Genomic DNA, 25,180 nt, shown 5'->3' with positions numbered 1-25,180 from the left:
AGGGGAGAGCGCTGAAAGGCTCGCCGCCGCGCGCTCACCGCCAAGTTGGACCGGCTCTCGCTCGACCCGGTCGCCGATCGAGAAGGCCAATCCGCTCGCCGCTCACTCGCTCCGCTCTCGACGCCTCGCCATCGCCTGACTAAAGCAAAACCGGGGTCAACTTGGCCGACCAAAGCGCGCTCAGAGAGAATGCAGGTTCACGAGAGCCGCTACAGCGCCGCGTCGTCGTCCTCCTCCTCGTCGGCGACCTTCTTCCCACTCGCTCCTCGTCCTCCCACCGCTCCCTGCGCCTCGTACAGCCTCGCGAGCTGCTCGGCCGTCGTCGCGTTCTCGATCCCCTTGTCGTCGCGCACCTTGATGAAGCGCGGGAACCGCACAGAGACGCCCCGCTCGCCGCCGAGGGCCGAGCGCGCCGCCGGGTACACGGGCGAAAGCGTAAAGCTGCGGGCGCAGGGAGCAGGGTCAGGGTCCCGCTTCTTCTCGCCTGAGTAGCGGGTCGCTCGTGCCCAACGGGCACGGAGCGCTCGCTGCGGGAAGGCTGAGAGAAAGAGGGACGTACTCGGCACCGCGAATCTCCCACACCTCGCTCGGCTTGAACCACACGTCGGGTCGAAGCGCTGCACATGATCATCGAGTCAGTCGCCGTCGTCGTCGTCGACGCGAGAGGAAAGAGGTGAGGACGCACAGCCTGCTTCGACGTCGGCAAAAGCGGTCGTGTCCGAGAGCAGGTTGTCCTCGTCCGGGCGGTACTTCTCGCGCATCGCCTTGTAGAACGCGCTGTAGAAGACGACGGTCGTCAGTCCGACGTTCGACTAGGACAGCAAGGAAAGAGAGAGAGAGAGAGAGCCGGGACGCACTCGTTGAAGCCCGAAAGGCACTTGGTGACCGCCGTGTACGCGCCCGTCTCCTCGTCGTAGCACGCTGCGGGTTCGTCGGTCGTCGTCAGGCCACTCACTCATCGAGGGGCAAAGGACGAGAGAGGACGGACCGAGGAGGAACGGCGAGAACCACCCGGCCTTGCGACCCTGGCCCCACCAGCCGGCGATGGGCACGAGGTCGAGCGAGTCGCCGATGGCGTCGTCGCCCTCTAAGTAGTCGCGCTTGACCTTGCACCAGCTGTCGGCGCGCTTGTCGGGCTCGTAAGTGGCGGGCAGGGCGCGTCGACGCGACTTGAGGGCGGCGACGGCGGTCGACGAGGAGGTCGGTGCGGCGCCGAGCTTGGGGCTCCGAGTACGAGACGAGCCCGAGTCACTGGCGGTGCCGAGGTCGTCGTCGTCGTCCGTGTGGGCGAGCACGAGGTCGTCGTCGGCGTGGTCGCCCTTGACGAGCTGCTCCTCGACCTCGTCGAGCAGCTTGACCATGATGCCCTCGGCGCGCATGCCGAGCGCCTCGTTGAAGAAGGCCTTGACGGCCGCCGGGTCGTTGTCCATGCACGACGGGATGAGCTCCCACTTGGCGAAGCGCGGGTCGGCGGGCGCGAGCGGCGGAAAGTTGGCGTGGAGCAGCGAGCGACGTTGGCGGAACGGGGCCGAGAGGAGCGACTGTAGACGTGCATGAACGAGGGAGAGTCAGTACCGAGGCAGAGTGAGCGCGCCGGGCGCGAGGAGGGGAAGAAAAGGAGGACGCACCTCGCCGTTGAGGTACATGAGGTCGAAGCAGTAGATGCCGACGCGAACCTTGATGTCGCCGAGCTCGACGTCCTTCCTCGACCGATCTGCAAAGCGCTCGAGCAGTGAGTGATCTGCTGCCGGGAGAAAAGGCCGGCGACGGCGAGACGAGGACGACGAGGACACACACGAGAGCTCCTGGAACGTCTTGAACGCGCCCGTTTGCGGGTCGATGGCGACGACCTCGCAGTCGATGATGAAGCTGTTGAGCTGGTCCTTCTTGAAGACGTCGCCCTCGGCCTCGCTCGCTCCTTCTGGCTCCTGCTTCTCGACGACGGCGTTGGCGCGCTGCACGAGGGCGAGCACGCTGTACCCAATGTCCGGGTACTTGTCGCTCATGTCCTCGAGGTGCCGGCTGAACGCGCGCATCCACACCCTTGCGCCCGTCTCGGCGTCGGTGAAGACGCGCCCGGCGTCGGCGGGCACGCCCGGCGGTCGAGCGGGTGCGGTCGGCGAGGCCGGGACGTAGACGTGGATCTGGCCGCGTTGGCCGTCGAGCTTGGCCTCGGACACGAACGGGCGAGAGCCGAGGCGCGTGTAGATGTCGGACAGGGAGCGCGTGATGGAGCCAAGCATGGGCTCGAGCGGGATGCCTGCGGACCTCGAGATCGTGCCCTTGTCAGGGTCGGGACATCGTGGACAGGATCCGAACGTAGAGAAGGCGAGAAAAGAGGTCGAGGCTGGGGAAGTCGAGGTGGAAAGGCGAGAGAGGGGGAGGAGGAAGAGGAAGAGGAGGAGGGTCGACGCACCGACACTCAGCCCGACTCGCTCCTCGAGCTCGCCGAGACCGCCTGTAAGGAGCGCACCGACGACGTCGCCAAAGTTGGGGTGGCGGGCCCACACGCGGCGGACGAGCGCCTCGGCGCGCTTGAGCTTGTCGTCGACGGCGAGCTCGAGAGCCGAGCGCTGCGCCCGAGGCTTGGTCTTGGGCTTGCCCTTGCCCTTGCCCTTAGCGCCGCCCTTGCCCTTGCCCTTACCCTTCTCGGCCGGCTTGACGTCCTCGTCCTCCTCGCCCATGGCCGCGCCTTCAGTCGCGCTCGCGCCCCCACCCGACTCGCCCTCGACCTCGCGCATGCCCGCCCGCTCCTCCTCGCTCACCTCGTACCGCTCGTCGCGCTCCCACGTTGCGCCCTCGGGCCGCGAGAGGCAGAAGGCGCGCGCGAGCGCCGTGAGGAGCGTGAGGCGGACGGCGCCGATGCGCAAGTTTGACGCGAGTATGCGCACGACAAAGCGCACTTGCTCGTGCTGCGCCGAGAGGAGGAGCTTCTTGACGAGCGACGTCTTCTGCGCGAGGACGCCCGTGCTGCAGAGCGAGGAGAGGGAACGAGGTCAGGCGGGCTCCTCGAGGGAGGGGGAAGTGGGGAAGCTGGGACGCACCCCTTGAGCTTGGCTATCTGGATCAACGTCTTGTACACGCCGTGACACTCGAGCGGCGCGGGCTGTACGAGCAGCCGCACCGACTTGCTCGCCTCGAACGCGATGTCGCCCGGATCGCCGCACGTGCTGGCGAGCTGCTTGAGGCGCTGCGGGCTGATGCCGGACGTCTCCTTGATGGCCTTCGACAGGACCTCTGCGCGAATGAGAGAGTCAGTGCGGGCGCACGAGGTGACGCCTGCTCGAGGCTCGAAAGAAAGCAGAGAGAGAGGGACGCACGCCAGCCGATGCCGAGCTCGGTGTCGCGCTCGTACGACGGGCCGATGCGGTTGCTGCACAGGTACATGACGGCGAGGAGGCTCTGGTCGTCCTTCTCGATGACGGTGCGCAACAGGTTGGTGACGACGAGCTGGATGGCGAGGCGCGACTTGGTCGCGCTGATGAGGACGAGGGCCTCGGTGAAGTAGCTGAAGGGTGTGCGCGAGTGCGGGTCGAACGAGACGTCGGTCGAGGGGTTGAACGAGAAGAGGGGCGTGTCGAGCGGCTTTGACGACTTGGCCTTGGTCGACGACGACGAGGCGTGGCTGCTCGACGTGGCGGCCGACGTGTCGAAGATCGAGATGTTCTTGGTCGGCGACGTCTTGACGACGGGTTTGCGGTCGCCATGGTCCTCGGTCTTGAGCGCGGGCGAGGGAGGAGCCGAGGTCGTCGAGGTCGAGCCAGCGGTCGGGGTGCGCTTGGCGAAGATGGAGGCGACCGGTCGCGGCGGCTTGTCGTCGACGGGCTCGGCCTTTGCGACGAGCTTGCCCTTGCCCTTGATGGACGCGGTCGGGAGGTCGGGCTCGACGATGAGGAGGTCGTCGTCGTCGCCGGACGACGAGTCGTCGAGCGTGACGGTCTCGACGCCCTTGCCCGCACCCTGGCCCGCCTGCTCCTGCGCCTTTGCGCCCGTGTGGCGGCCGTGGACGTCGCGCTTGTCGGTGCGAGCGATCTTGCGAGGTGGTGGAGGCGAGGGGGCTGTGCGCTTGGAGGGCGAGGCGGCCGAGGGGAAGAAGCTGTCGAGGTTGCGGGGTTTGGAGGGGCTCTTATGAGTCTTGGCCATGGCCTGCGTGGGCTCAGGCGAGCTGCACGAGGCGACCTCGGGTACGGAGGAGGAGAGAGAGGACGAGGCCGTCATCGCCGTCCATCTCGTTCCCCCTCAGAGCTGTTCTCCCACCGTCTCGATCAGCGATTCTGCAGCTTCTATCTACTCGTGTGAGCACTCTACACTCTCTCGCCCCCCCTTACCCTTGTCCAGTCGAGGCCCCGTCCCGGTGGCCGTCAGTCGACCCCCACCTTTGGGTCCACCTCTGCCGGCTCGGCCGCACTGGCGCAAGCCAAGGCCCTGCAGCTCATGCAGCGCGCGATTGCACCACTGGCGTACCTCCCATCGTTCTGCCGGATCCCGACCTGACCTCGCCCTTCCTCACACAGCCGCCCCATCTCGACCTCCCTTCCAGCTTGCCCAACCGCGACCATGACTGCCACCGTCACGCTCGAGAACCTGCCAGAGCTCCTCAGGGACGATGACCGTGTCCAGGTCGCAAGTGCGTCCTCCCGCTCTCTGTAACTCCCCCAACCCGGAGCCGTTTCGACCGCTCACTCGCGCTCTCTCCCTCTCTACAGTCGTCGACATTGACGGCGTCATGCGCGGCAAAATCATGGCCAAGAACAAGTTCCTGTCGGCGGCAAAAGATGGTCCGTCCCTCTCCCTCGCCCTCGTCCCCAGCGCGGCCGGTAGCTCACCTCGCACGCCTCTCCGGCCGCAGGCTTCGGCTTCTGCTCGGTCGTGCACGGCTGGGACCTCCACGACAAGCCGTACGAGCCCGAGCTGTCGGTCTCGAACCTCGCCAACGGGTACCGCGACCTCGTCGCGCGTGTCGACCTCGAGACGTACCGCCGCACCCACACGACGCCGTCGATCCCGCTCTTCCTGTGCACGCTCCTCGACCCCGAGACCAAGGAGGGCATGTACGCCGACCCGAGGGCCGTCCTGCAAAAAGTCGTCAAGGACCTCGCGACCGAGGGCTGGGAGGCCATGGCCGGCGCCGAGGTGCGTCTCGACTTCCTCTCTCTCTCCATCTTGAGCGGGAGACCTGACTCGACCCTCTCGACCCGCAGTTCGAGTACTTCCAGTTCAAGGAGACGCCGACGTCGCTGTACGAGAAGGACTTTCACAACTTGACGCCGCTCACCAAGGGCATGCACGGCTACTCGGTCCTGCGGCCCGAGGTCAACGGCGCCTACTTCCACGACCTGTTCGACAACTGCGCCACCATGGGCATCCCGATTGAAGGTGCGCCTTCCGCTCTCTCTTGTCGTCCCCGTCGAGCGTCAACCTTCCCAAACTGACCTCTCCTCGAGCAGGCCACCACACCGAGACGGGCCCGGGCGTGTTCGAGTCGGCGCTCGCCTACTGCCCGGCGTCGCGCATGGCCGACAATGCCGTCTTGTTCAAGCACGTCGCGCGCACGACCGGCCTCCAGCACGGCATCGTGCCCACCTTCATGGCCAAGCCGTACGGCGACCAGCCCGGGTGCAGCGGGCATGTGCACCTGAGCTTGCGCGACAAGGAGGGCAAGAACGTGTTTGCGGTCGGTGCCGACGAGGTCGAGAAGGGGAGGGAGGGCGCGCCTTACGAGGACGTCAAGCGCATCAGCCAAGTCGGCGAGTGGTTCCTCGCCGGCATCCTCGACGGTCTGCCCGACATTGTGCGTCCACCTCTCTCTCTTACTCTCACCTGTCTCGCCCTACTGAATTGTTCGTCGCGATGCAGATGCCCTGCCTCGTCCCGACCGTCAACGGGTCCGTCGCCTTCCTCCCTGTCTCCTCACAGACCGTCAGGCTCACTCTCGGTTGTCGCACACAGCTACAAGCGCCTCGTCGAGTCGTACTGGGCGCCGACGACCGTGTCGTACGCGTACGAGTCGCGCCTCGCCTCGGTGCGCGTCATCAGCCCGCCGCTCGGCGACGCAAAGGGGACGAGGCTCGAGGTTCGGGTCCCGGGAGCCGATGTGCGTCGACTCGTTTCCCCCCCCTCTGTCTCCTCGAGATGCCTCGTCCAGCTCGGGACAGCGTACTCACACTGTCTATCGTCCTCCTCCCCCTCTTCCCCCACTCGTGCCCGTCCACCTCGTCCTCCCGGCCCCGCCTCGCCCATCCCGACACTGCCTCGCACCCGCAGATGAACCCATACCTCACGTTCGCGTCGCTCCTCGCCCTCGGCCTGCGCGGCATCCGGCAGCAGCTCGCGCTCCCAGGTCCGCCCGTCGGCCCGCGCACGGACCGCGCGTCGCTTGAGCGCCTGCCCAAGAGCCTCGACCGCGCCGTCGAGCGCATGCTGCGCGAGGGGAGCGTCGCGAGGGAGGCGCTCGGCAGGGAGACGGTCGAGCATCTTGGAGCGACGAGGGTGAGTCGGGTTCTCTCTCTCTCTCCTCCTTCCTCTCGGTCTTTCCTTCCCTCCCGAGGGCCGCTCTCTGTATCTCGACCCCGACGTACTGACTGTCCTCCCTCATCCCTCCTTCTCCTCGCCGCCGCCTCTCGCCGTCCCCTCGCCCTCCCTTTCCCTCGCTCGCCCGCACGCAGCAAAACGAGTGGGAACTCTTCTCTCAGGCCGTGACGAATTGGGAACTCAAGCGCTACCTCGAGCTCGCGTGAGTGTGGAGCTGAGGAGCTGGACGGACGACGGCGGGGTCGTATAGCTGACGAGGTGCGAGCGGGAGGAGGTCCGAGTAGCTGAGCCTGTATCATCATTTTTCTCCGCCGACACGCTCTCTCTATCTCGTTACGCCTCGAGAGGATAGACAGGAGAGCAAGAATACCTCGCACGAGAGCGACTCTACAGCTCGCCCTCCTCGTCGACGATCCTTCTCCTCCTCTCGGCCCAGCGCGGCACCATCTCCTCAAGGCCCTCCCTCCCCGCAGCCCTCGCCCGCTCCACTTCGTCGCCCGTCATCCCAAACGCGTCGCACATGGCCTCGTACGAGCGCGCCTGGTTCATGCGCAGCTTGAGGTCGCGGTTGCGCTCGCGCGAGGGGGGCGTCGGCGAGGAGTGCAGGTTCATGGCGTTGAGGATGTACTTGGTGTTCGAGTAGTGGTTGTTGGTCGCGAGAGCCTGCGAGAGGGTGAGGCGGCCCGAGGTGAGGGGGAATGGCGGACGAGGATCGAGCGGGAGAGGGAGGGGAGGGCGACGAGAGCGAGAGGGGGACGGCAAGGGGATCGAAAGAGCTGTCAGTCCTCGCCCGTACCGTCGCAAACGAGAGGGAGAGAGAGAGCGGAGGACGCACGACGCGCAACAGCTTGGGGATGACGACCTTCTCCGGGTCCTCGAGGCCGCCCTCGCGCCGGAAGCAGCTCACGTTGGCCTCTGCCGACCTCGCGAGCATGACGGCGTCGACGAGGCGCGCCCGCACCGCCTCCTTGGTAGCGCCCTCGCCCTCGCTCTCTCCCTCGCCCTCGCCCTCGCCGTCGCGCTCGTCCACCCCGCCGCTCTCGCCGCACGTCGCGTCAAAGTTGGCCCAGCCGTCGCCGTCGCCGTTGCAGACGACGGGGACGCCGGCTTCGTGGCACAGGCGGGCGAGCGGGCGCATGCGACGCAGGAGGGCCGGCTCGCTCGAGCGCATCGTCTGGGTGCGGCAGTGGACCGTGAGGTTGGCGATGCCGGTCGCGAGGATGCGGCGCACGAGGGGCACGGTCGGCTCGGCGTCGAGGGCTGGGTCGGCGGCGGGAGGAGGGAGCGCCGAGGGTGCGTCGGGTGCGGCGGCGTCGGCGGCGGGAGTGGAGGAGGAGGGCTGAGGGAGGGGGAGGAGGCGGATCTTTGCGTCGATGGGGAGGTCGGTCGCCTGGACGAGGGCCTCGAGGATCTGCGCAAGGGGATAAGAGTCAGTGACCGGGGGTACGAGGAGAGAGAGAGAGAGTGGGAGCGCACCGAGCAGAGGCGGTCGGGCTCCTTGAGCAAGGCGGCGCCCATGCCGCCCTGGAGGCTGAACGACTTTGGGCAGCCGCAGTTGAGGCCGACGCCGGCGACGTCACGCTCGACGACCTTGAGGGCCTCGACGGCGAGCTTTGGGTCGGCCGACCCGAGCTGGAAGATGAGCCGGGGCTTCTCGAGCGGGTGGCACTCGAAGATGCTGCGGCCGTTCTTGACGAACGAGACGACGCCCGTGTTGTGGTCGACTTGGCGGGTTGCGCCGATGATGGCCTTGTCGACGATTTCGGGTCCCCAGACGAGCTGAGCGCCGTAGTCGAGGGCGACGAGGCGGACGGGGAGGGTGCCGATGCGGACCATGGGGGCGAGGTGGAGGCCGTGGGCGTAGGGGAGGGTGCGCTTGCGCTTGGTCGGGGTCAAGGTGTCGGTGTCGAGGGCATGGTCGAGCTTGATGCGCTTCGAGTCGCGGTGTTGCGAGTCGGGCGAGGTGGACGAGGGCGAGGCCGGGGTCGAGGGAGGCGAGTGGGAGCGGGTGACGGGGGCGGTGGCCATGGTGGCGAGTGGGCGCAAGGTGTGGTGGTTGAGCAAGAGCGTGGCTCGGCTGAGCATGCACACGAGCGTGGCGTCGACGAGGGAGAGAGCGACGGTCGAGGCAGAAGTTGGCGTCGGCCTTGCTCTCATCTGCTCACTGCCCCGACCTCGTGCAGACTCGTGCACCGACTCGTTCGACTCGGCACAACCTCTCAGCGACCCTCGACACCCGAGCACCTCGCCCCTCGTTGTCGCCGACCCGCCTCGCCGACCCCGTCCTCCTCATCTCTTGAACCCTCCCAGGCTCGCACAGCCACCCGCCTTCACCCACCCCCTCGTACACCCGCCATGCCGCCCAAGAAGCAGGACAACAAGCCCAAGAAGGCCGCCGTCGACAAGGTCCGTCCTCCCCTCTTCTCGCTCCTCCCCTCGCTCCTCCCAGTGACGCTCACCGACCTGCAACCCCCCCGCTCGCAGACGTTCGGCATGAAGAACAAGAACAAGTCGACAAAGGTCCAGCAGCAGGTCAAAATCATCCAGCAGCAAGAGGCCCAGAAGGGCGTCAACAAGGACGTCCTCGCAAAGAAGGCCGAACGCGAGCGCATCGACAACAAGAAGAAGCAGGAGCAGGCCAAACGCGAGCTCGAGGGCGACCTGTACGGCGGCCTCGACTTGATCGTCCAGCCCAAAGTCCCCTTTGGCGTCGGTCCGTCCCGCTCTCCCTCCCTCTGTCTCGCCCTCGCCCTTGCACCCGGCTCACCTCGCTTCGTCCCTTGCCCACAGACCCCAAGACGGTCCTCTGCGCGTTCCACAAGGTCGGCAAGTGCACCAAGGGGTGCGTGTCTTGTTCCGCTCTCCTCTCTCGCCGCCCCTTGACGCACGGCCCCCTCACGCGACCGCACCCTCGCCCGCAGCTCAAAGTGCAAGTTCTCGCACGACCTCAACGCCGACCGCAAGGGCGCAAAGGCGAGCGTCTACGCCGACCAACGTGACGAGAAGAAGCAGGGTCCCGCAGAGGGCAGCAGTGCGTCGCCGTCGTCCCCTTCCCCTCGTCGTCCGTCGTCGAGTCGAGGAGACCCTGCCCTGACGCTCTCGCACCCCTGCAGCGATGGAGAACTGGACCGAGGAGCAGCTGCGAGAGGCCGTCAGCAAGAAGGGCAACCTCAAGGCGACGACCGACATTGTGTGCAAGCACTTCCTCGAGGCCATCGAGGACCAGAAATACGGCTACTTCTGGTGCGCCCCCTCTCTCTCCCTCTCTCTCCTCGTCGAGGTCCGAAGAGACTGACCCGTCGCACCCTGACCCGCAGGCAATGCCCGAACGGCGAGAACTGCATCTACCGCCACGCCCTCCCGCCCGGATTCGTCCTCAAGAGCCAGCGCAAGAAGGAGGACGACGACGCCAAGACCCGCGAGATCTCGCTCGAGGAGTTCTTGGAAGTCGAGGTGCGCCCTCGTCTCTCTCTCTCTTTGTCGCCTTTGCGAAATCTCGAGGGGCTCGACCTGACTCTCTTGCCTCCCCCTCTCGATCCCGCCTCACCCTCTCGCTCTCCCCCCCCCCTCTCTCTCTCCCGTTCTCTCTCGCCGCCTTCCTCTCGTCGCCTTCCTCTCGCCGCCTTTCTCACCCTCTCTCGCGCCGCCTCGCACATCGTCATCTCGCTCCCCCTCGTCACCCGCGTCCCGCGAACCCGCCTTCCCGCACCCGCAGCGCCACAAGCTCGACCAGTCCAAGCTCACGCCGCTCACCAAGGAGTCGTTCGCCGAGTGGAAGAAGACGCGCGTGTCCAAGAAGGAGGCCGAGGAGCAGGCCGTCCAGTCGGCCAAGTCGGCGACGGCCGCCGCGGGCAAGCTGAGCGGCCTGAGCGGCCGAGACCTGTTCACGTTCAACCCGGAAATGCTCGGCGCCGACGACTACGACGACGACGACGCTGGCGACGACGACGACGAGTGGGACCTGGACGCGCTCCGGGCAAAGACGGAGCGTGCGCGCGAGGAGCGCGAGCTCGAGCGGTCCGTCCCTCTCCCTCTTCCTCTCGAGTCTCTTTGCGGGTTCTGAGACTGACTCTCCCTGTGCCCGTCCCTGCAGCATTCGCGTCCTCGAGGGCGGCGTCGGCAGCCTCAGCGTGTCCGAGCCTCCAGCCGCGTGAGCGGGCTCTCGTCGAGCGGCAACATCTCGAGGGGGACGAGAGAAGGGTGGGAGAGGAGGGTGTGCATACTCTGCAAGACTGCTTTCGTCGTTTCGTCGTCGGCGCGCGAGAGGGTCGAGCTGCGGCGACGAGAGGACGGCGCTCGGGCCTCGAGCTTGTCGGCTCATTCTCTCGCGCTCTCGGCATCGCTCAGCTTCAGCTTCAGCTTCAGCTTCTCTGCGGCTCTCGACTCAGCTCGAATCCTCTCGAGCACGCCCTTGCACCTCGCGCCCTCGCACCCGTCCCGCGCCGTCTACTCGCCGCCAGCCGGCCGCACCAGCACCTCCCGCCGCAGCCCCCCATCTCGCGCTTCAGGGCGGTACGGCGCCTGCGGGAGCGCGTCCGCGAGCGCGCCGAGGTGGTGCAGGCCCGCCTCGGGCGGCCCCTGGAGCCGCGCGTGCTCGGCGCTCACCAGGTCCGCGAAGCTCGTCGCGAAATGCGAGCCGGGCATGTGCGGCGCCGCGTGCGGGTAGAAGTGCGCTGGCGCAGGCGGCGGCGAGGGGGCGCGCGGCGCCTCGACGAGGCTCGACGGGTCGAGGACGTCGCCGTCGTAGTTGACAAAGGGCGAGCCGAGGAGAGAGCTGCGGCGCAACTTCGCACGTCGGTCGGCGCGCGAGGTGCGACGGGCATGCGGCGAGTGAGGGGTCCGCTGCGAGTCGAGACGAAGTGTCAGTGCTGCACCGGGCTCGTGCGAGGTTGCTCGTCTGGAGAGAAGAAGCTGCCGCTCACCTCGTCTCGGGAGTGACGCCCGTCTCTGTCGCTCGATGGCGGTCGGGGAAAGACGTCCTCGAGGGTCGGCTGCGAGGAGCGAGACTGAGCGATAGCGTCGAGTAAAGAGCACGAGAGAGTGAGAGAAGCCGGCGCACAAGTTTCCGCTCGGACCCCCCGAGACGCTGCAGCACCTCTCGACGGTCGGCGGCTTTCATGCCCTCAAACAGTGTCCTGAGGACCGGTGCTGTGAAGCTGCTGTCCCAGTTAGGCGGCGCGCGGCGCGTTTTGGCGACGTAGCGGAGCTCGTCGAGGTAGTTGGCCCAGCTCGGCTTGGCCGGGAGCTGCGTGGAAGAAAGCTGATCAGTACGCGAGCGACAAACCAAAGAGAGCAGACGACTTGCCTCGCCGTACTGATCACGAGGCGGCATGAGGCGGAAAGTTGCGAGAGGGGAAGCGAAAGAAGAGCGCGCGCCGCAACCGCCTACAGCTTCGGCTTGCTTGAGCCGATGCGGCGACGCCGAGCTTCCCTTGATGCGGACAGGAGAGCACCTCGGTCGTCGGCGCGGACGAACACTGCGGCGGCAACAAGCGAGCGGACAATCGAAGCCGCACGGACCCGTGGCAGCTGTGCCGCGACTCGGAGCGGTCGAGCCGAGCGAAACAGAGGCGCATGCTGCGCTTGCGTCGTCGAGCCTCTCGAGTGGTGCGCTCGGTCCGAGCTTGAGAGCGGGCAAGTCCGTACGAGCGAGCAGGGGTCGAAGGCAGCGCGAAGAGCAACTTGAGAAGGTCGCCAAGAACACGGTCTCGCTCTCTGACAGCTCGACTTGCCCAGCTGACTTGTTACGCAGGAAGACTCGCGAGCTATCGTCCACGCTCGCTCCGCCCACCGCCCTGACCCTCCTCGCGATCCCGAAACACGGACCTTTCCTCCGGCCCGTCGCGCTCGCGAGGGTTGTACTCGTCGCGCGTCCTCGGCGACCGCGACCGGCCGTCCCGTCGACGCTCAGAAGCTCGTTCGTGTGGCTCGCCGTCCTCGAGGGCGTCGAGGAGGCCGTCGGTGTCAAAGCGCGCGTCGCGCTTGTCGAACGAGAAGTTGCCGAACGGCGAGCTTGGCGGCGGCGCCTTGTACTGAGCAGGTGCCGGACCGAGCGCAGGGTGCCGTGAACGCCTCAGCGAGCTCCGGGAATGGAGCTCGTCGCCGTCCTGGGCAATCCGGTCGAGCTGTTCCGCGAGCTGACGGGGCTCGTTCGCGCCCGGGTCTGAAGCGTCTCGGCTCGAACGGCGCGGCCTGTCGGGGTGCGAGAACTGTATTACGACAGGTAGAGAACGTCAGGACCTGCATCGAGAGTGATCCAGAGGCGGGCTCACCTCGCGGTTCGGGTCCTCCTCGCGACGGCTGTGGCCGTCAGGCTCAGGCAGGTGGCGCCTCGTTGGGCTCGTCTGTGGGTAGATAAAGTCAGCTCCGAATCGTGCATGAGGTGAGCTGTGCGGACTCACAGAGTTGCGCTCTTGCTGCTCGTCGGCAACGTGGTCTGCTCGACCGTCGACTGCGCCGCGTCGGGGACGCTGAGGGTGTTGTCCCTGCGGATGCGGGCGTCAGGAATGCGTGCGCGAGGGTCGAAGATTGAGCGCACCTGCTGAGGACCGTAGCCGGACGGCATGACGAAGTCAAACCGCAAGATGGTCGAGGAGGTCGAAAGTCGCTGCGACCGAACGACCAAGGCGATCGCCTCCCGTTCCCGCTCTGCGGAAAGTCCGGTACGTACATATCGACGTGCGACGCCGCAGAGGAGAGCTCTGGAGCGACCGGCGATAGAGAAAGAGCCCGTGCACGGACCGGGGAGCAACAGCGGAACCTCCGCCGGCCCTCCCGTTCGCAGCGACAGCGGCGAGCGTTTCTCGTCTCCAGAGCGACGTCAGAGGGACACGGCGCTGTACGAGCGCGACGCTGAGGCGCAGCGCACTCGCCGCTGTCTGCGGTCGACGCAGACGAGCCGCCAGTCGAGATCAGAATCGGGCGGGCGGGCGCTGCGGCGAAAAGCCGAGGCAGCTCGAACCAGCTCGCTTCTGCTGCTGGCTGAGAGATGAGCTCGTCAGGCTCTCGCGCTGTATGCCACTGAAAGGCGAGAGCATCTGCAAGCCGACCTGCGGACGCGAGCGACAAGCCGGCGTCCGGCTACCTCGCTTCACCCACCCGCACTCTCTCACTCGCACAGCGCCAGCACTCACCAGCCCGCTTCACGACTAGCGAGGACTGCGTGCAACCCCGGCACCGCACCGACCGCCCAGAGCCGCCCTCGCCCTCGCCTCTCCCCTCCTCGTCTCGCCCTCCTCCTCGTCTCGCCCATGCTCGCCTCGATCCTTGCCCTGCCCTCAGCGGCCGTGTCCGGTACGGCCAGCTACCTCAACAACCGCCGTCGCGGCCTCGCCTACACCGCCGGCGCACTCGGCGGCGCGTACGTCCTCGGGCAGTGGGCGGTGCAGCGTGTTGTCGAGGGGGCGGAGAAGGGCCGCAAGGAGACCACCGAGCGCGACGAGTGCGTCCTACACAGCTTTCCCTCGGCCTCTGTCATGGCCTGCGACCGGCGCCGGACTCGCACACTGACCCTCTCCTCCCCACCTCGCCTTGCCGCACCTCTCAGCCTCTCTCGTCGCTTCTCGCTCAACCTCCAGGACAGCCAGTTCACCGTCCTCGCCCTCGTCCCGACTCTCGCCTCTCAGCTCCAGCAAGAGCTCGACGTCGAGGCGCGGTCCAAAGCGTTGAGCGACCTCGCGCGGCGGGACAAGGAGCGGCGAGCCGACGAGGCCCGGCGGGCGCAGGAGGCAGAAGCGGCAGAAGCGGCGGCGCGACAGGAGAAGCAGCGCAAGGAGGAGGATGAAGCGCGGGCGGTCGAGGTGGAGGAGCCGAACGGCGGCAAGGCGGCTGATGCTGCCGCCGCCGACCCCGAGGTGCCGTCGGTCAACGGCCACGACGGCGAGGGCGACTCGCCGGCACCTGTACCCGTCGAGCACGGTACCTCTGCGCCGAGCGGCGCCGACGACCCGCACAAGGCGCACCCTCCTGCGCAGGTGGACGCGTCCTCCTCCCCTTCGAGCCCACCTCCCTCCTCGACCTCCCTCAACCCGTCCGCCGCGCCTTTCCAGCCTCGCTCCGCCTCTCCACCCGCCAATGTTGCTCCACCCTCCGCCACGTTCGCCGAAATCGACCCGTCGTCGAGCGTGCTGGGCAAGAGCTGGGCCGAGATCGTCAAGACGACGCCGCCGGCGCCCGAGGCGCCCATCGTCGAGCCGGACGCGCCTGCGCCTGCATCGAGCGTCGAGGGCACCCGCGTCGAGGTCAACGGCGAGGCCGAGCCGGCTGCCGCTGCGCAGCCGAACAGCGCGCCCGATGGCGAGGCGGACGGCTCGAGCCCGTCGGCGCCGTCCGCCGGGTCGTCGGCACCAGCTCCTGAGCCGGCAAGTGCCCCGACAAAGAGCAAGGCCGAGCTGTGGAACGAGATCAAGCTTCACTGTGCGTCCTCGGTTCTCTTCGAAGCCCCTTCTCTCCTCGAGCGAGTCCTGACCCGTGACCCTACGCCAAACAGCCTTCACTCGCCTCGTCACCTCCCTCTACGCCCTCGTCCTCCTCTCCCTTCAGACCCACGTCCAGCTCGCGCTCCTCGGCCGTGCGAGCTACGTCGACTCGCTCGTGTCGTCCCTCCCTCCCCGCACGCCCTCGCCTCGATCCGCCGCTCCCCTCCCTCTCCCCGACTCGACTGCGCCCGAAAAGCCTGTCGGCCCCGACTCGGACGACCACGACCTCGAACGCGCGCTGTACGAGGCCAAGCGCCTTCCGCCGACGGTCGACGAGCGGCGCGAGGAGAAGGAGCGCGAGAGGAAGGACCTCGAGCGCAAGTACCTCACGTTCTCGTGGTGGCTCTTGCACGAGGGGTGGAAGGTGGTGCGCGAGCGGGTTGAGCAGGCCATCGAGGCTGTCGTCGGACCGTGCGTCGCTCGTCCTCTTTGTCACGGCGCGCGCGAGAGAGCAGAACTGACCAGCCTGGACCGTCCCGCAGGATGAGTCTCAAGGCGCCACTCGTGTACGGCGAGCTCGGAGCCATGTTTGGCGAGATCCGCAGGCGGATCGAGCTGGATGCCGCCACGGGCAAGCCCTTCGAGTCCGTCTCTTCCCCCGTCCTCCTCTTCTCGAGGTTCAGAGACTGACTCTCGTGCTCGCGCAGCTTTTCGTCCGCCAATCACCCTCCAACCTGGGCTCTCGAGATCCAGACGCTCGTCTCGGGCGGCTCCTACACCCCCTCGCCTCCCTCTACCTCGACCTCTTCCTCCTCCTCCTCCTCCTTCCCTCCCTCGGCACGCCGCAGCCGACCCGACCCGATCACGCCCTCGCTCCGATCGCTCCTCAACGAGACCAACGACGCCCTCGACTCGCCCGACGGCGCCCTCGTGCGCGCCCTCAGCCTCGACCGCCTCTTTGCTCTCGTCGTCGAGCGGCTCGAGCCCGCCTTCTCGGCGCCCGGTGCAGCAGGAGCGTCGGCCGACGAGCGTGGTGCGAGGTTTGAGGACGTGACGGAGAAGCAGGCGAGGCTCGCGACCCTGCTGCCGCTCGTCACGAGGTTGTCGTCGGCGGACGGCGGCGTTCTCTCGAGCGGCGTCAACTCGAACGAGTTTGTCGAGGCGCGTCCCTCCCTTTCTCTCTCTCTCTTCCCCTGCACCCGTTCTCGACGAGCATGCGCGACAACGTGGCCTGACACGCGTTCGTCGTCCCCTGCAGGCGCTCGAGGAGGTTCGCGAGCTGCGCGAGTTCAGCGCCGTGCTGTACGGCAGCTGGGACCGGGACAACATCGACGCGAGCTGTGTGCTGTAGCGAACGCTGTCGAGTCGTGCACTGTATCTGTCCTTGCCTCGGTTTTCTCGTCGTCGCCGTCGCCCGTTCTCGATCGAGACTCTCCTCTTCTCTCGTGCTCGTCGTCGAAAGCCAGACTGCCGAACCTTTCTGCTCTCGAGAGAAGACGACTCTGTGGATACTGCGCAAGGTTCCAGGCTCGAGGCCACGTGACAAAAGGCTCTACTCGACGTCGACCGGGTTCCACGAAACCGCAAAGCCCTCGTCGAGCTTGTCGAGGGCGCCAAGGTCGCTCGCGTCGAGCTCAAAGTTCTCAAGGTCGCAGTTCTCCTGGATGCGGCCGGGCGTGTCCGACTTGGGCAGAGGAACGAAGCCCTTTTGCAGGGACCATCGGATGAGGACCTGCGCGACCGAAGCGCCGTGCTGCAGAGGCGAGGACAGGGTCAGAGTCCTTGCTCAAGGTAAAGGCACGAGAGAGGTCGAAGAAAAAGAGAGGCGACGAGCGGGAAAGGGAGAGAAGAGAGAGGAAGGGAAAGGAGGAGGAGGAAGAGAGCGGGACGAGCGTCGACGTACCTTGTTAGCGAGCTTCTCGAGCGTCGGGTCGTCGAAGCGCTGTCCTCGGAGGATCGGGCAGTAGGCTGTGCGCGAGGGGGGAAGGACTCGGTCAGTGAGGCGCCGCCAAAGAGAGAGAGCGGGCAACCGTGCACGGACCTTCGACGACGATGCCCTCCTTTGCGCAGTATTCGACGATCGGCTTTTGCTGGAGGAACGGGTGCAGCTCGATCTGTGCGGCGCCGACTCGTCAGTCACGAGCAGGAGGGAGAGACGGCAAGGGCGAAGCGGGCGCACCTGGTTGACCTCGGGCAACTCGAGGCCGGCCTCCTTGATCTCCTCGAGGTGCCGAACGCCCTGCAGGTTGACGTCCGTCAGTTCACGAGCTCGGCAGAGGACAAGGCGTCAAAGGTGAGCCGTGGGCGCACAAAGTTAGACACGCCCGCCGACTTGAAGACGCCCTGGTCGCGCTTCTCGAGAAGGACCTTCCACGCTTCGAGCCGCTTCTGCTTGCCGGCCGTCGGGTCGTGGAGGAGGAAGAGATCCTGCGGGTCGGCGTGCGATCAGGCTCTGAGGCAGGCGATCCGAGAGCGAGAGGAAGGAGGACGGACCCAGGTCAAGCCGTACCGCTTCGCGATAGCGGCGCTCTCGTCGACCGCTTTCGCGGTCGCCGCCGTCCCATGCTCCTGGCCCTGGACCTTGGTCGTGAGCCACACGGCGCCGTTGCCCTCGTTGGGCATGCCGTCCTTGAACTTGTGGACGGCCGCGCACACCTCGTCCTCGTTCTGCACGAGGTACAGTGTCAGCGGGTCGCCGGCAAGAAGGACGAGCGAGAGAGTGGGGGCGCACCTTGTAGTAGCGCGCGCTGTCGACGTGGCGGTAGCCCATGGCGAGCGCGTGGATGGTCGACGCTTTGGCGTTGCTCGACTGGAAGACGCCGAAGCCGAGGCGGGGCAGCTGCGCGCCGCGGCGTAGCGGGATCTGGCTCGCGAGCGTGAACGGCTGGGCGACGGCGTGTTCGGCTGGAGGTGAGGACGGCGAGAGGTCGAGTGGAGGCGAGCCGGGAGGTGGGGGAGGAGAGGGACGAGGGAGACGGCGCAGGCGCGCAGATCAGCAACGGATTGATCCATCCAGTGAAGAAGAGTGTAGGCGTACCTCCCATAGCTGCTGCAGAGTCCTTGAGTGAGGAGACGACGAGAGCGAGGACGACGAAGCACCGCAGAGCGAAGTCGGGCGAGACGCGGCTCACGTCACTCTTTGGTCCGCCTTTTTGTCACCGTGCGCTTGAGCCTGTCGATCGGCTCCCCGCACGCCAACTTCGCAAAGGAGGGGACCGCTGGACGAAGAGAGAGAGGCTGTGAGCGGAGGAGGCCTGAGCGCGCAGAGGGCAACTTGAGAAGGTCCTCGTCGACCATGTTACGGGCCAGAGGGACGATACCCAGCGTTCTCGGCCTTGTGGACCTCACGGGATGGCTACCTGGGTGTGTCTGAAGGCGACTCAGGCCGTTCGCGCCGGCGCCGCCGGGCAGAATGGCAAGGCGGCGAGCCCAGGCGCGCAGCGGAATCTCGTGTCGCGGTCGCTACAGGTCTCCGGCTAGCTTCGCGCTCCCCGTGCTTAATCTGTCCGTCAAGGAGGATAGAAGTTCGACCCGGTCGACCATTGCGAAGGACATGCTCGAGGAGGCACACCGGACCTCGACTCGGAACGGTCACTCTCGCACGCGAAGCGCCTTGATACGAGCCAGCTGGCGGTCAGAGCCTTGTCCTCCCATCTGTCCAGGGATTCGAGAGTCTGTGAGCCGGCGGGCAGCTAACAAAACCTCGCGAGGGAGACTCAGGGCGAGGCGAGAGAACCGACGGCAGAGGTTGACGCTCGATTTCGCGGGCCCAGCGAGTCCTTCGGCGCTACGGCGCTCGTCAGGATCGTCCGAGCGCGGATAAAACGCCTGAGCTTCGCGGCGAATCGAAAGAAGGGCCGCTGCACGCTCAGGAAGGAGCGAACACGCGAGCGCGCCGCTCGAGCGAGGGAAGCACGTGTCGCTCTCGCTCAGCGGGGCACACAAAGGGGGCGTAAGCAAGATGCGCAGTCTCTGGAGTGTACTGCACGAGTCATCAAGCCGCAAGAGGCTGAGGACGAGTCGCAGAGGCGGTCGGCTCCACTATCTCCTCCTTGAGATCACTTCTTGCTCCTACACCGTGCCCGCCCCCTCTGCTGGGCTGCAGTGCACGGCCAGCCCTGCTGTCGCCCGACTCGGCCACCTCCCAACCACCGCCCGCACGCCCAGAGCGACTGCCGACCTCGCATCGCCTCATCACCACCGCCGATAAGGCCGACTTCCACCTCGGCCGCAGACCGCTGAGCGCATCCGCGCAAGCTGGCCGGCGTTCCTCCAGGTGCGTCCACATCCTCTGCTCCCCTCCACACGCGCTCGCAGAGGGTGGTCGTCGAGCTCTCCTCCGACCCTTCCCCAGCTCCCACTCCCCGCCGAACCCAGCTGACCAATTCGCTCCCCGTGGACCACAGCTCGTCGCCTGGCATGCCCCATCTGGACTCGACACCCGTGCAACCAGCCGAGTCTGCTCAGCAGGTCGCGCCGAGGTCACGCGCTGCTCGCCTCGACGTTGGTGCTCCGCAGTTGGCTCTCCAGCTTGCCCGCGCTTGTCCACAACGGGCTCCGCACCGAGATCAGCTGAGGCCCGCTTTGAGTCACCAGCACAAGCTCGAGCGCGCATCTCCATCCGCAAGCTCCGGCACCCGCTTGAGTTCGGAATCCGCCGCTCGGCCAAAGTTCTTTCGCCTCTCGTTCTCGCTCCACCCGCTCGACACCGCCACCTGCGCTCGCCTGCTTCGCGCACAAACCCGACACGGCACCTTCGACGTGCGTACAGGCTGCCCCTCCTCCCACCGCGACCCCGTCCACCTCGCCCGCCCTCGCCCAAATGTCCGCCTCCTCATCAACCTCGCTGCGCGAGGAGAAGCTCTCGCGCTCGACCAGCGCCGCCTCGACCGCGTTCCAGAGCAGCCGAGCCGACGGCAAGGACAGCGTGTCGCGCTCGACGAGCCTCCTCGGCGGCGTTGGCAAGAACAAGAAGGACGGCAAGCCCGATGTCACGCAGGGCGAGTTGGGCGCGATCGAGGAGGAGGTCGACGGCGTTTTTGGCGAGCAGGGCGGCGCCGACACGATCGACTACCGCAGCGTCGGCTGGGTGTGGACGTCCATCATCCTCATGAAGCTCCAGATCGGCCTCGGCGTCCTGTGCGTCCTCGACCCTCTCCCTCTCTCCCTTCCACTCGAGCCCGGCTTTCGGGCCGTCTCGCACGCACACGTCGACGCCCTCTGCGACGGTGAGAAGGCAGGACTGACTCTGCCTCGAGCGCCCCCGCAGCAACATCCCCTCGTCGCTCGGCACCCTTGGCCTCGTGCCGGGCCTCATCATCCTCATCCTGTTCGCGGGCCTGACTGGTTGGACCGACGTCGTTATCGGCAACTTCAAGCTGAACCACCCGCAAGTTTGTGCGTCCTCTGCTCTCGTCGCCTCGTACCAGCTCGCCCGGATTCTGACTTTCCGAACCTCGCAGACTCCCTCGCCGACTGTGGCAGGCTCATGTACGGCCGCATCGGCGGCGTCGTGTTCGGCTTCGCTACCTGGATGTGTGCGTCGCCTTTTCGCTTTCGCGAGGATGCGGGAGGACGAGTCGCCAGAGTACGAGGGCGATCGAGCTCACGTTCGGCTTGCGCGCAGACATGGCCATGGTGACGGGCTCGGCGTTCATCGGCATCTCGACGGCCTTCAACGCCATCACGCTGCACGCGACGTGCACCGCCGTGTGGGTCATGGTCGCCGCCGTGGTCACGTACCCGCTCGCGTCCCTCCCCAAGATCGAGTCGCTCAAGGTCCTCGGCTGGATCGCCCTCGTCAGCATCGTCTCGGCCGTCATGATCGTCGTCATCTCGGTCGCCGTCGGTGACCGCCCGGCGCTCGCGCCGCAGGACGGGCCTTTCACGCCCGAGATCAAGGCTTTCGGCACCCCCACGTTCGCCCAGGCCATGAACGCCGTCGCCAACCTGCTCCTCGCGTTCGCCGGCACGCCGGCGTACCTTCCTGTCGCGTGCGAGATGAGGAAGCCGAGCGACTTCCGCAAGGCCGTCATTTTCAGCCGTGCGTCGTCCTCCTCTTCCTCCTCTTTCGGCCCTCGAGACCCGTACTTACGCCTTTCACCTGCGCAGAGACCGTCATGACGGCCTTCTACATTGTCGTCGGCGTCGTCCTGTACACCTACGCGAACCCGTACATCGCGTCGCCCGCGCTCGGCACGGCCGGCGTCCTCGTCAAGCGCATCTCGTACGGCATCGCGCTCCCGGGTCTCTTCTTCACGGCCATCATTTACAACCATCTTGCGGCCAAGTTCATCTTTGTGCGCGTCCTGCGCGGCTCGCACCACCTGAACCACCCCACGGCCAAGCACTGGGCCGTGTGGCTCTCGTGCACGGGCGCGTGCCTCCTGTTCTCGTACATCGTCGCCGAGGCCATCCCGGTCTTCAGCGGCCTCGTCGGCCTCGTGTCGGCCCTGTTCGGCACCATGATGGCGCTGCACGCCGAGGTGCGTCCCTCTCTCCTTGTCGCTCGGACCCCTCTTTCGCTCCCTCTCTCCCACGACGCATTCCTCTTCGGCCGCCTCGCCCCTCCTCTCCTGCGCCTGTCTCTCATTGTGCGCCTGACTGACACACCCTGCGTTGCACGGTCTCGCAGGCCCTCATGTACCTGTACGACACCTGGGCCGTCTTCAAGGTCAAGGAGCGCCGCACGCCGCTCATGTGGTTCGGCATCTTCTTCAACCTCGCCATCCTCGTCATCGCGACGGTCGTCATGGGCGGTGGCACGTACGGCAGTGTGTGCGTCTCTCGTTCCTCTCGCTCTCGCCCCTCCTTTCCTCCTCTCGTCCCCTCTCCCCTTGCGCTCGATCCTCGCCTCTTGTTCCCTCGCCCTCGACCTCCCCGTGACACATACTGACACGGTGCTTCGACGACAGGCTCAACATTCGCGACGACTACTCGACGAACGGCGGCCGGCCATGGTCGTGCGCCGACAACTCGGGCTCGTCCTGAGCGTGCCGCTCGCTGTCGATGTTCGAGCGGCGGGAGGAGGCGAGACTGTAGAGCGGTGCGAGGTAGATTTAGAAGAAGCTGTACATCGTCGTAGAACTGCATCATGCATCGAGCATCATCGCCTTTCACCTCTCCTTGGCTCGAATGTTGCGCGAGCGAAGCAGCGAGAAGAGCGAGCAGCACGAGTCGAAAATCCTCGCTCGTTCTCGAGCTGCTCGTCGACCGAGGCTTGTCGCGAGGAAGAAAAGGCCGAGTTACAGTGCGAGAGGGAAGTACAACAACGTCGACGAACGCGTCCTGCCACACCCGATCCGCCGCTGCGCCCAGCAGCTTTGCGAGCAGCTCCCGCAGACGCTCGAGGGCGTCAAGAGAGGCCTCCCACCTCGTCCAGGACCGTGCCAGGTCGTCGCCCTGCTCAAGGAGGCACTGTCGTGCGGCGAGGTCGAGGGAACCGAGGTTGAGGCGTGAGGGTTGGGTCTTTGAGCGCGTCTGGTGGTCGCCGGGGTCGTGAGAATGCTGGAAGAGATGGCAAGCGATAGCGTGTCGGCCCTTGCGGCGAGTTGGGCGTGTCGGACTTCATCTGGTCGGGTCGAGGTCGAGGAGGAGAGGGGGACGGCGCGGCTCGAGGGGAGCTTGTGAAGGCGGCCGGCGTACTTGTTAGAAGCTGTAGAGCAGTCGACAGCTCTCGCTCAGGCTCTAGCGGTCGAGGCAGGAGGACAACGACGCTGTCCCCGCAGCCTGGCAGCGGGGCACTGTTCCTCTGCCTCTCCACGCGCGAGCCAGGAGTTGTCTGCCGCTCAGACGCAGCGCACAACTCGCTTGTGTGCCTCTCCACCTCAACGCCGCCCCTCTCGCCGCGTCCGTCGCCACTCGGGCCCGTCCTCGTCCTCATCTTCATCTCGCTCGCCGTCTCTCGCCGTTGTCGACGCCCGCCAGCCATGGCCGACTACTGGGTCTCGCGCGACAAGTATTTCTGTAAGTATTGCAAAATCTACATCGCCGACGACAAGCCTGTGCGTCTCCCCCTCCTCCTCCGCCTTGCCCTCGAGAGCTGACCATCTCTCCCGTTCGCAGTCGCGCATCCACCACGAGACGGGCTTCCGACACAAGGGCAACTATGAGCGCTACATCCGCGAGGTGTACCGCAAGGGCATGACGGACAAGAAGGACCGCGCCGAGGAGGCGAGGGAGCTCGCGAGGGTCGAAGCAGTGCGTCTCTCTCTCTCTCCCTCTTTTGCTCGGTTGCGCACGCGCAGTGTTGACACTTTGGTCCCGCAGGCTGCCGCCGCCGCCATGGGCCTCCCGCCACCGGCACCCGCCGACGCCCCGTCGTCGTCCAAGCCGAAAGCGACCGCGTCCGCCTCGACCTCGTCCGCCGCGCCCGACCCGTTCGCCAACTACTCGACGGCGGCGCAGCTCGGGTACCGCGACGAGGCGGCCGAGCGCGCGGCCGAGGAGGCGGGCAAGGAGGCCGACGAGGCCGAGCTGCGCAAGAGCGAGGGGACGATCGGGCAGTGGCAGAAGGTGGCCAAGCCGGGCCCGGTCGCGCCGCCGGCGTGGGCGACGCAGGGCAAGGGCAAGGGGCGGGCAGAGGAGGGGTTCGTCGGCGCGGCCGTGCTCGGGAGCGCGGCGGCGGCGGCGGCGGCGGCCGGCATCAAGCGCGAGCAGGGCGACGGCGCCGACATCAAGCCCGACCCCGACGTCAAGCCTGCACCTCTCGCCGGCCAGGACGACGCCGACGACGACCCGAGCACCTCGACGGCCGCGACCAAGAAGCGCCGGGCGTTCCTCGCCGAGAAGTCGGCCATCCCCGACGACGACGACGACGCCCTGTCGGACGGCGGCGCGCCGGCGCTCGGGCCCATCAAGCTCAAGAAGCGGCGCCTGACGGTCAAGGAGCAGGCGGCCGAGGCGGCGGCGCTCGAGGCAGCCGAGCGCGAGGTGCGCGAGCGCGAGGAGCAGCGCGCGGCGAGGGCCAAGGAGGGGCGCAAGGCCGGGCAGTGGGAGAGCGTCGAAGTCGGCGCCGAGGGCGAGGCGGCGCTGCTCGAGTTTGAGCCGCTGCCGCCGGTTGTCGGTGAGGCGCAGGAGGGTGGCGAGGCGGGCGCGGTGGAGGACCGGGAGCAGGACAAGCCCAAGGTGGCGCCGAGCGCGTTCAAGAAGCGCAAGATGCCCGGCGCGGCGGCGAGGAGGAAGTAGAAGACGGTGCAACGTGTGCACGAGGAGGACGTGCGCCGTCGCTCGCAGCATCGTCGCGAGCGAGAGGACCGAGCGAGGCGGAGAGGCAGAACAGCTTGCGACTCTGGCTCGAGGCTCGCTCCGTGCTGCTCGGTCGTGTAGTCGGTACAACACTGTGCTCGTCTACAGTCTATCCAGCACGCTTGCCCTCAGCTGCTCGCCTTCTCGCTCTCGTCGCCGACCTTGTGCGTCTCGTCGCCGCCCTCGCCAGTGCCCTGGTGCGGCTCGAGTGCGCCGAGCAACGAGTCAAGGTTGGACAAGAGGCCGTCGAGACGGCCGTCGAGGTCGTCGATTGCGCCCTCTGCCTGGTCGAGTTTGGCGAGGAGCTGCGAGAGGGCTTGCTCGTCGAGGTCGTCGCCGTCGCCACTGGTCGCGGGTGCATCGGGGTCGGCGTTCATGAGCGAAGACGATGCGAGGATCGAGGTGGCCGAAGCCGAGGTGGACGAGAGTGTGGCGAGGAGCGATGCGAGGTGAGGAGGGACGGAGGTGGGGGAGGGGGAGGTCGACGGCGCGTCTTGTTGCGAGGGTGGTTGGCTCGACACGGGTTCAGAGGATGCTGGAGGAGAGTGCGCGGTCTCAGGAGCTTGGCCGTTGGGTTGGTGAGGGTGTGCGAGGGATTGGTTGAGGAAGTCGAGGTCCGAGAGGGAGCTCACTGCGAGAGGGGCGCGGCGGGTCAGTTCAAGGGGTGGGGGCTGTCGCAGAAGGTGTGCAGCTCACTGGTGTAGGTATCGTGGTCGCTCCAGGTTGGGAGAGAGAGAGTTGGCTCGCTCCTCTCGGTTCGGTTCATCCTCCTCATCTCTTGTCGCGACCACGCACCTCGTCGCCGCCCTCGATGGACCCGTTCAGCCTCCCGTCGGCATCCACGAGGGTCTCGGGCGCACCGGATCACCCCTCACCGACCAAGCGCCGCAAAGTGGGCCCGCCCGCACCCACCGCCGCGTCCTCATCGCTCGACGCGACCCTGTCGACCTCGAGCCTGCTCGCGTTTGCGCTCCCGTCGAGCTCGA

General features: G+C 66.9%; 9 protein-coding genes across 9 annotated transcripts; 5 read left to right on the top strand and 4 right to left on the bottom strand.

The window, feature by feature from the left end:
* Positions 1 to 209: 209 nt before the first annotated feature.
* RHOBADRAFT_13310 (uncharacterized protein) lies at positions 210 to 3,513 on the bottom strand (the record flags this gene model as incomplete). Its single annotated transcript, XM_018412138.1, has 13 exons — positions 210 to 441; positions 560 to 617; positions 686 to 777; positions 858 to 921; positions 989 to 1,541; positions 1,629 to 1,714; positions 1,796 to 1,883; positions 1,944 to 2,054; positions 2,139 to 2,260; positions 2,417 to 2,540; positions 2,733 to 2,970; positions 3,045 to 3,237; positions 3,321 to 3,513. Coding segments are annotated over 13 exons (2,154 nt in total), but the record flags the coding sequence as incomplete, so codon positions are not given.
* Positions 3,514 to 4,557: 1,044 nt separating this feature from the next.
* On the top strand, positions 4,558 to 6,842 carry RHOBADRAFT_35309 (uncharacterized protein; the record flags this gene model as incomplete). The annotated part of the gene is made up of 9 exons (XM_018413267.1): positions 4,558 to 4,627; positions 4,707 to 4,778; positions 4,850 to 5,133; positions 5,202 to 5,376; positions 5,445 to 5,791; positions 5,857 to 5,885; positions 5,950 to 6,094; positions 6,265 to 6,489; positions 6,666 to 6,842. 9 exons carry the CDS (start codon positions 4,558 to 4,560, stop codon positions 6,735 to 6,737), a joined length of 1,419 nt encoding a protein of 472 aa, XP_018272692.1. The 3' UTR covers positions 6,738 to 6,842.
* Positions 6,843 to 6,877: 35 nt separating this feature from the next.
* On the bottom strand, positions 6,878 to 8,394 carry RHOBADRAFT_25738 (uncharacterized protein). The gene is made up of 4 exons (XM_018412710.1): positions 8,008 to 8,394; positions 7,562 to 7,870; positions 7,367 to 7,495; positions 6,878 to 7,194 (listed from the first exon to the last, which is right to left on the bottom strand). The coding sequence occupies exons 1-4, from the start codon at positions 8,365 to 8,367 to the stop codon at positions 6,919 to 6,921; spliced, it is 1,074 nt and encodes a 357-aa protein (XP_018272691.1). The 5' UTR covers positions 8,368 to 8,394; the 3' UTR covers positions 6,878 to 6,918.
* A 336-nt stretch (positions 8,395 to 8,730) lies between these two features.
* On the top strand, positions 8,731 to 10,594 carry RHOBADRAFT_35306 (uncharacterized protein; the record flags this gene model as incomplete). Its single annotated transcript, XM_018413266.1, has 7 exons — positions 8,731 to 8,937; positions 9,016 to 9,244; positions 9,322 to 9,373; positions 9,453 to 9,562; positions 9,645 to 9,774; positions 9,849 to 9,984; positions 10,247 to 10,594. Exons 1-7 carry the CDS (start codon positions 8,887 to 8,889, stop codon positions 10,592 to 10,594), a joined length of 1,056 nt encoding a protein of 351 aa, XP_018272690.1. The 5' UTR covers positions 8,731 to 8,886.
* A 1,105-nt stretch (positions 10,595 to 11,699) lies between these two features.
* On the bottom strand, positions 11,700 to 13,096 carry RHOBADRAFT_21719 (uncharacterized protein; the record flags this gene model as incomplete). Its single annotated transcript, XM_018412558.1, has 6 exons — positions 11,700 to 11,776; positions 12,052 to 12,212; positions 12,358 to 12,740; positions 12,804 to 12,875; positions 12,933 to 13,016; positions 13,070 to 13,096. The coding sequence occupies 6 exons, from the start codon at positions 13,094 to 13,096 to the stop codon at positions 11,700 to 11,702; spliced, it is 804 nt and encodes a 267-aa protein (XP_018272689.1).
* A 685-nt stretch (positions 13,097 to 13,781) lies between these two features.
* Positions 13,782 to 16,343, top strand: RHOBADRAFT_52619 (uncharacterized protein; the record flags this gene model as incomplete). Its single annotated transcript, XM_018416426.1, has 6 exons — positions 13,782 to 13,972; positions 14,078 to 14,946; positions 15,020 to 15,419; positions 15,491 to 15,592; positions 15,656 to 16,103; positions 16,207 to 16,343. 6 exons carry the CDS (start codon positions 13,782 to 13,784, stop codon positions 16,297 to 16,299), a joined length of 2,103 nt encoding a protein of 700 aa, XP_018272688.1. The 3' UTR covers positions 16,300 to 16,343.
* A 157-nt stretch (positions 16,344 to 16,500) lies between these two features.
* Positions 16,501 to 17,992, bottom strand: RHOBADRAFT_42983 (uncharacterized protein; the record flags this gene model as incomplete). The annotated part of the gene is made up of 8 exons (XM_018414145.1): positions 16,501 to 16,701; positions 16,852 to 16,916; positions 16,990 to 17,062; positions 17,128 to 17,187; positions 17,259 to 17,375; positions 17,442 to 17,615; positions 17,680 to 17,852; positions 17,986 to 17,992. 8 exons carry the CDS (start codon positions 17,990 to 17,992, stop codon positions 16,501 to 16,503), a joined length of 870 nt encoding a protein of 289 aa, XP_018272687.1.
* A 1,755-nt stretch (positions 17,993 to 19,747) lies between these two features.
* RHOBADRAFT_52617 (uncharacterized protein) lies at positions 19,748 to 22,071 on the top strand. Its single transcript, XM_018416425.1, has 7 exons — positions 19,748 to 20,087; positions 20,218 to 20,345; positions 20,411 to 20,485; positions 20,575 to 20,991; positions 21,060 to 21,433; positions 21,583 to 21,725; positions 21,863 to 22,071. The coding sequence occupies exons 1-7, from the start codon at positions 19,771 to 19,773 to the stop codon at positions 21,936 to 21,938; spliced, it is 1,530 nt and encodes a 509-aa protein (XP_018272686.1). The 5' UTR covers positions 19,748 to 19,770; the 3' UTR covers positions 21,939 to 22,071.
* Positions 22,072 to 23,069: 998 nt separating this feature from the next.
* Positions 23,070 to 24,174, top strand: RHOBADRAFT_66242 (uncharacterized protein). The gene is made up of 2 exons (XM_018418907.1): positions 23,070 to 23,147; positions 23,217 to 24,174. The coding sequence occupies exons 1-2, from the start codon at positions 23,091 to 23,093 to the stop codon at positions 24,132 to 24,134; spliced, it is 975 nt and encodes a 324-aa protein (XP_018272685.1). The 5' UTR covers positions 23,070 to 23,090; the 3' UTR covers positions 24,135 to 24,174.
* Positions 24,175 to 25,180: the final 1,006 nt, after the last annotated feature.

Source organism: Rhodotorula graminis, assembly GCF_001329695.1.
Source record: "Rhodotorula graminis WP1 unplaced genomic scaffold RHOBAscaffold_4, whole genome shotgun sequence".
NCBI classification, from domain to species: Eukaryota; Fungi; Basidiomycota; class Microbotryomycetes; order Sporidiobolales; family Sporidiobolaceae; genus Rhodotorula; species Rhodotorula graminis.
The sequence above is the reverse complement of the archived record's forward strand: the minus strand, read 5'-3'. Positions and strand labels throughout refer to the sequence as shown.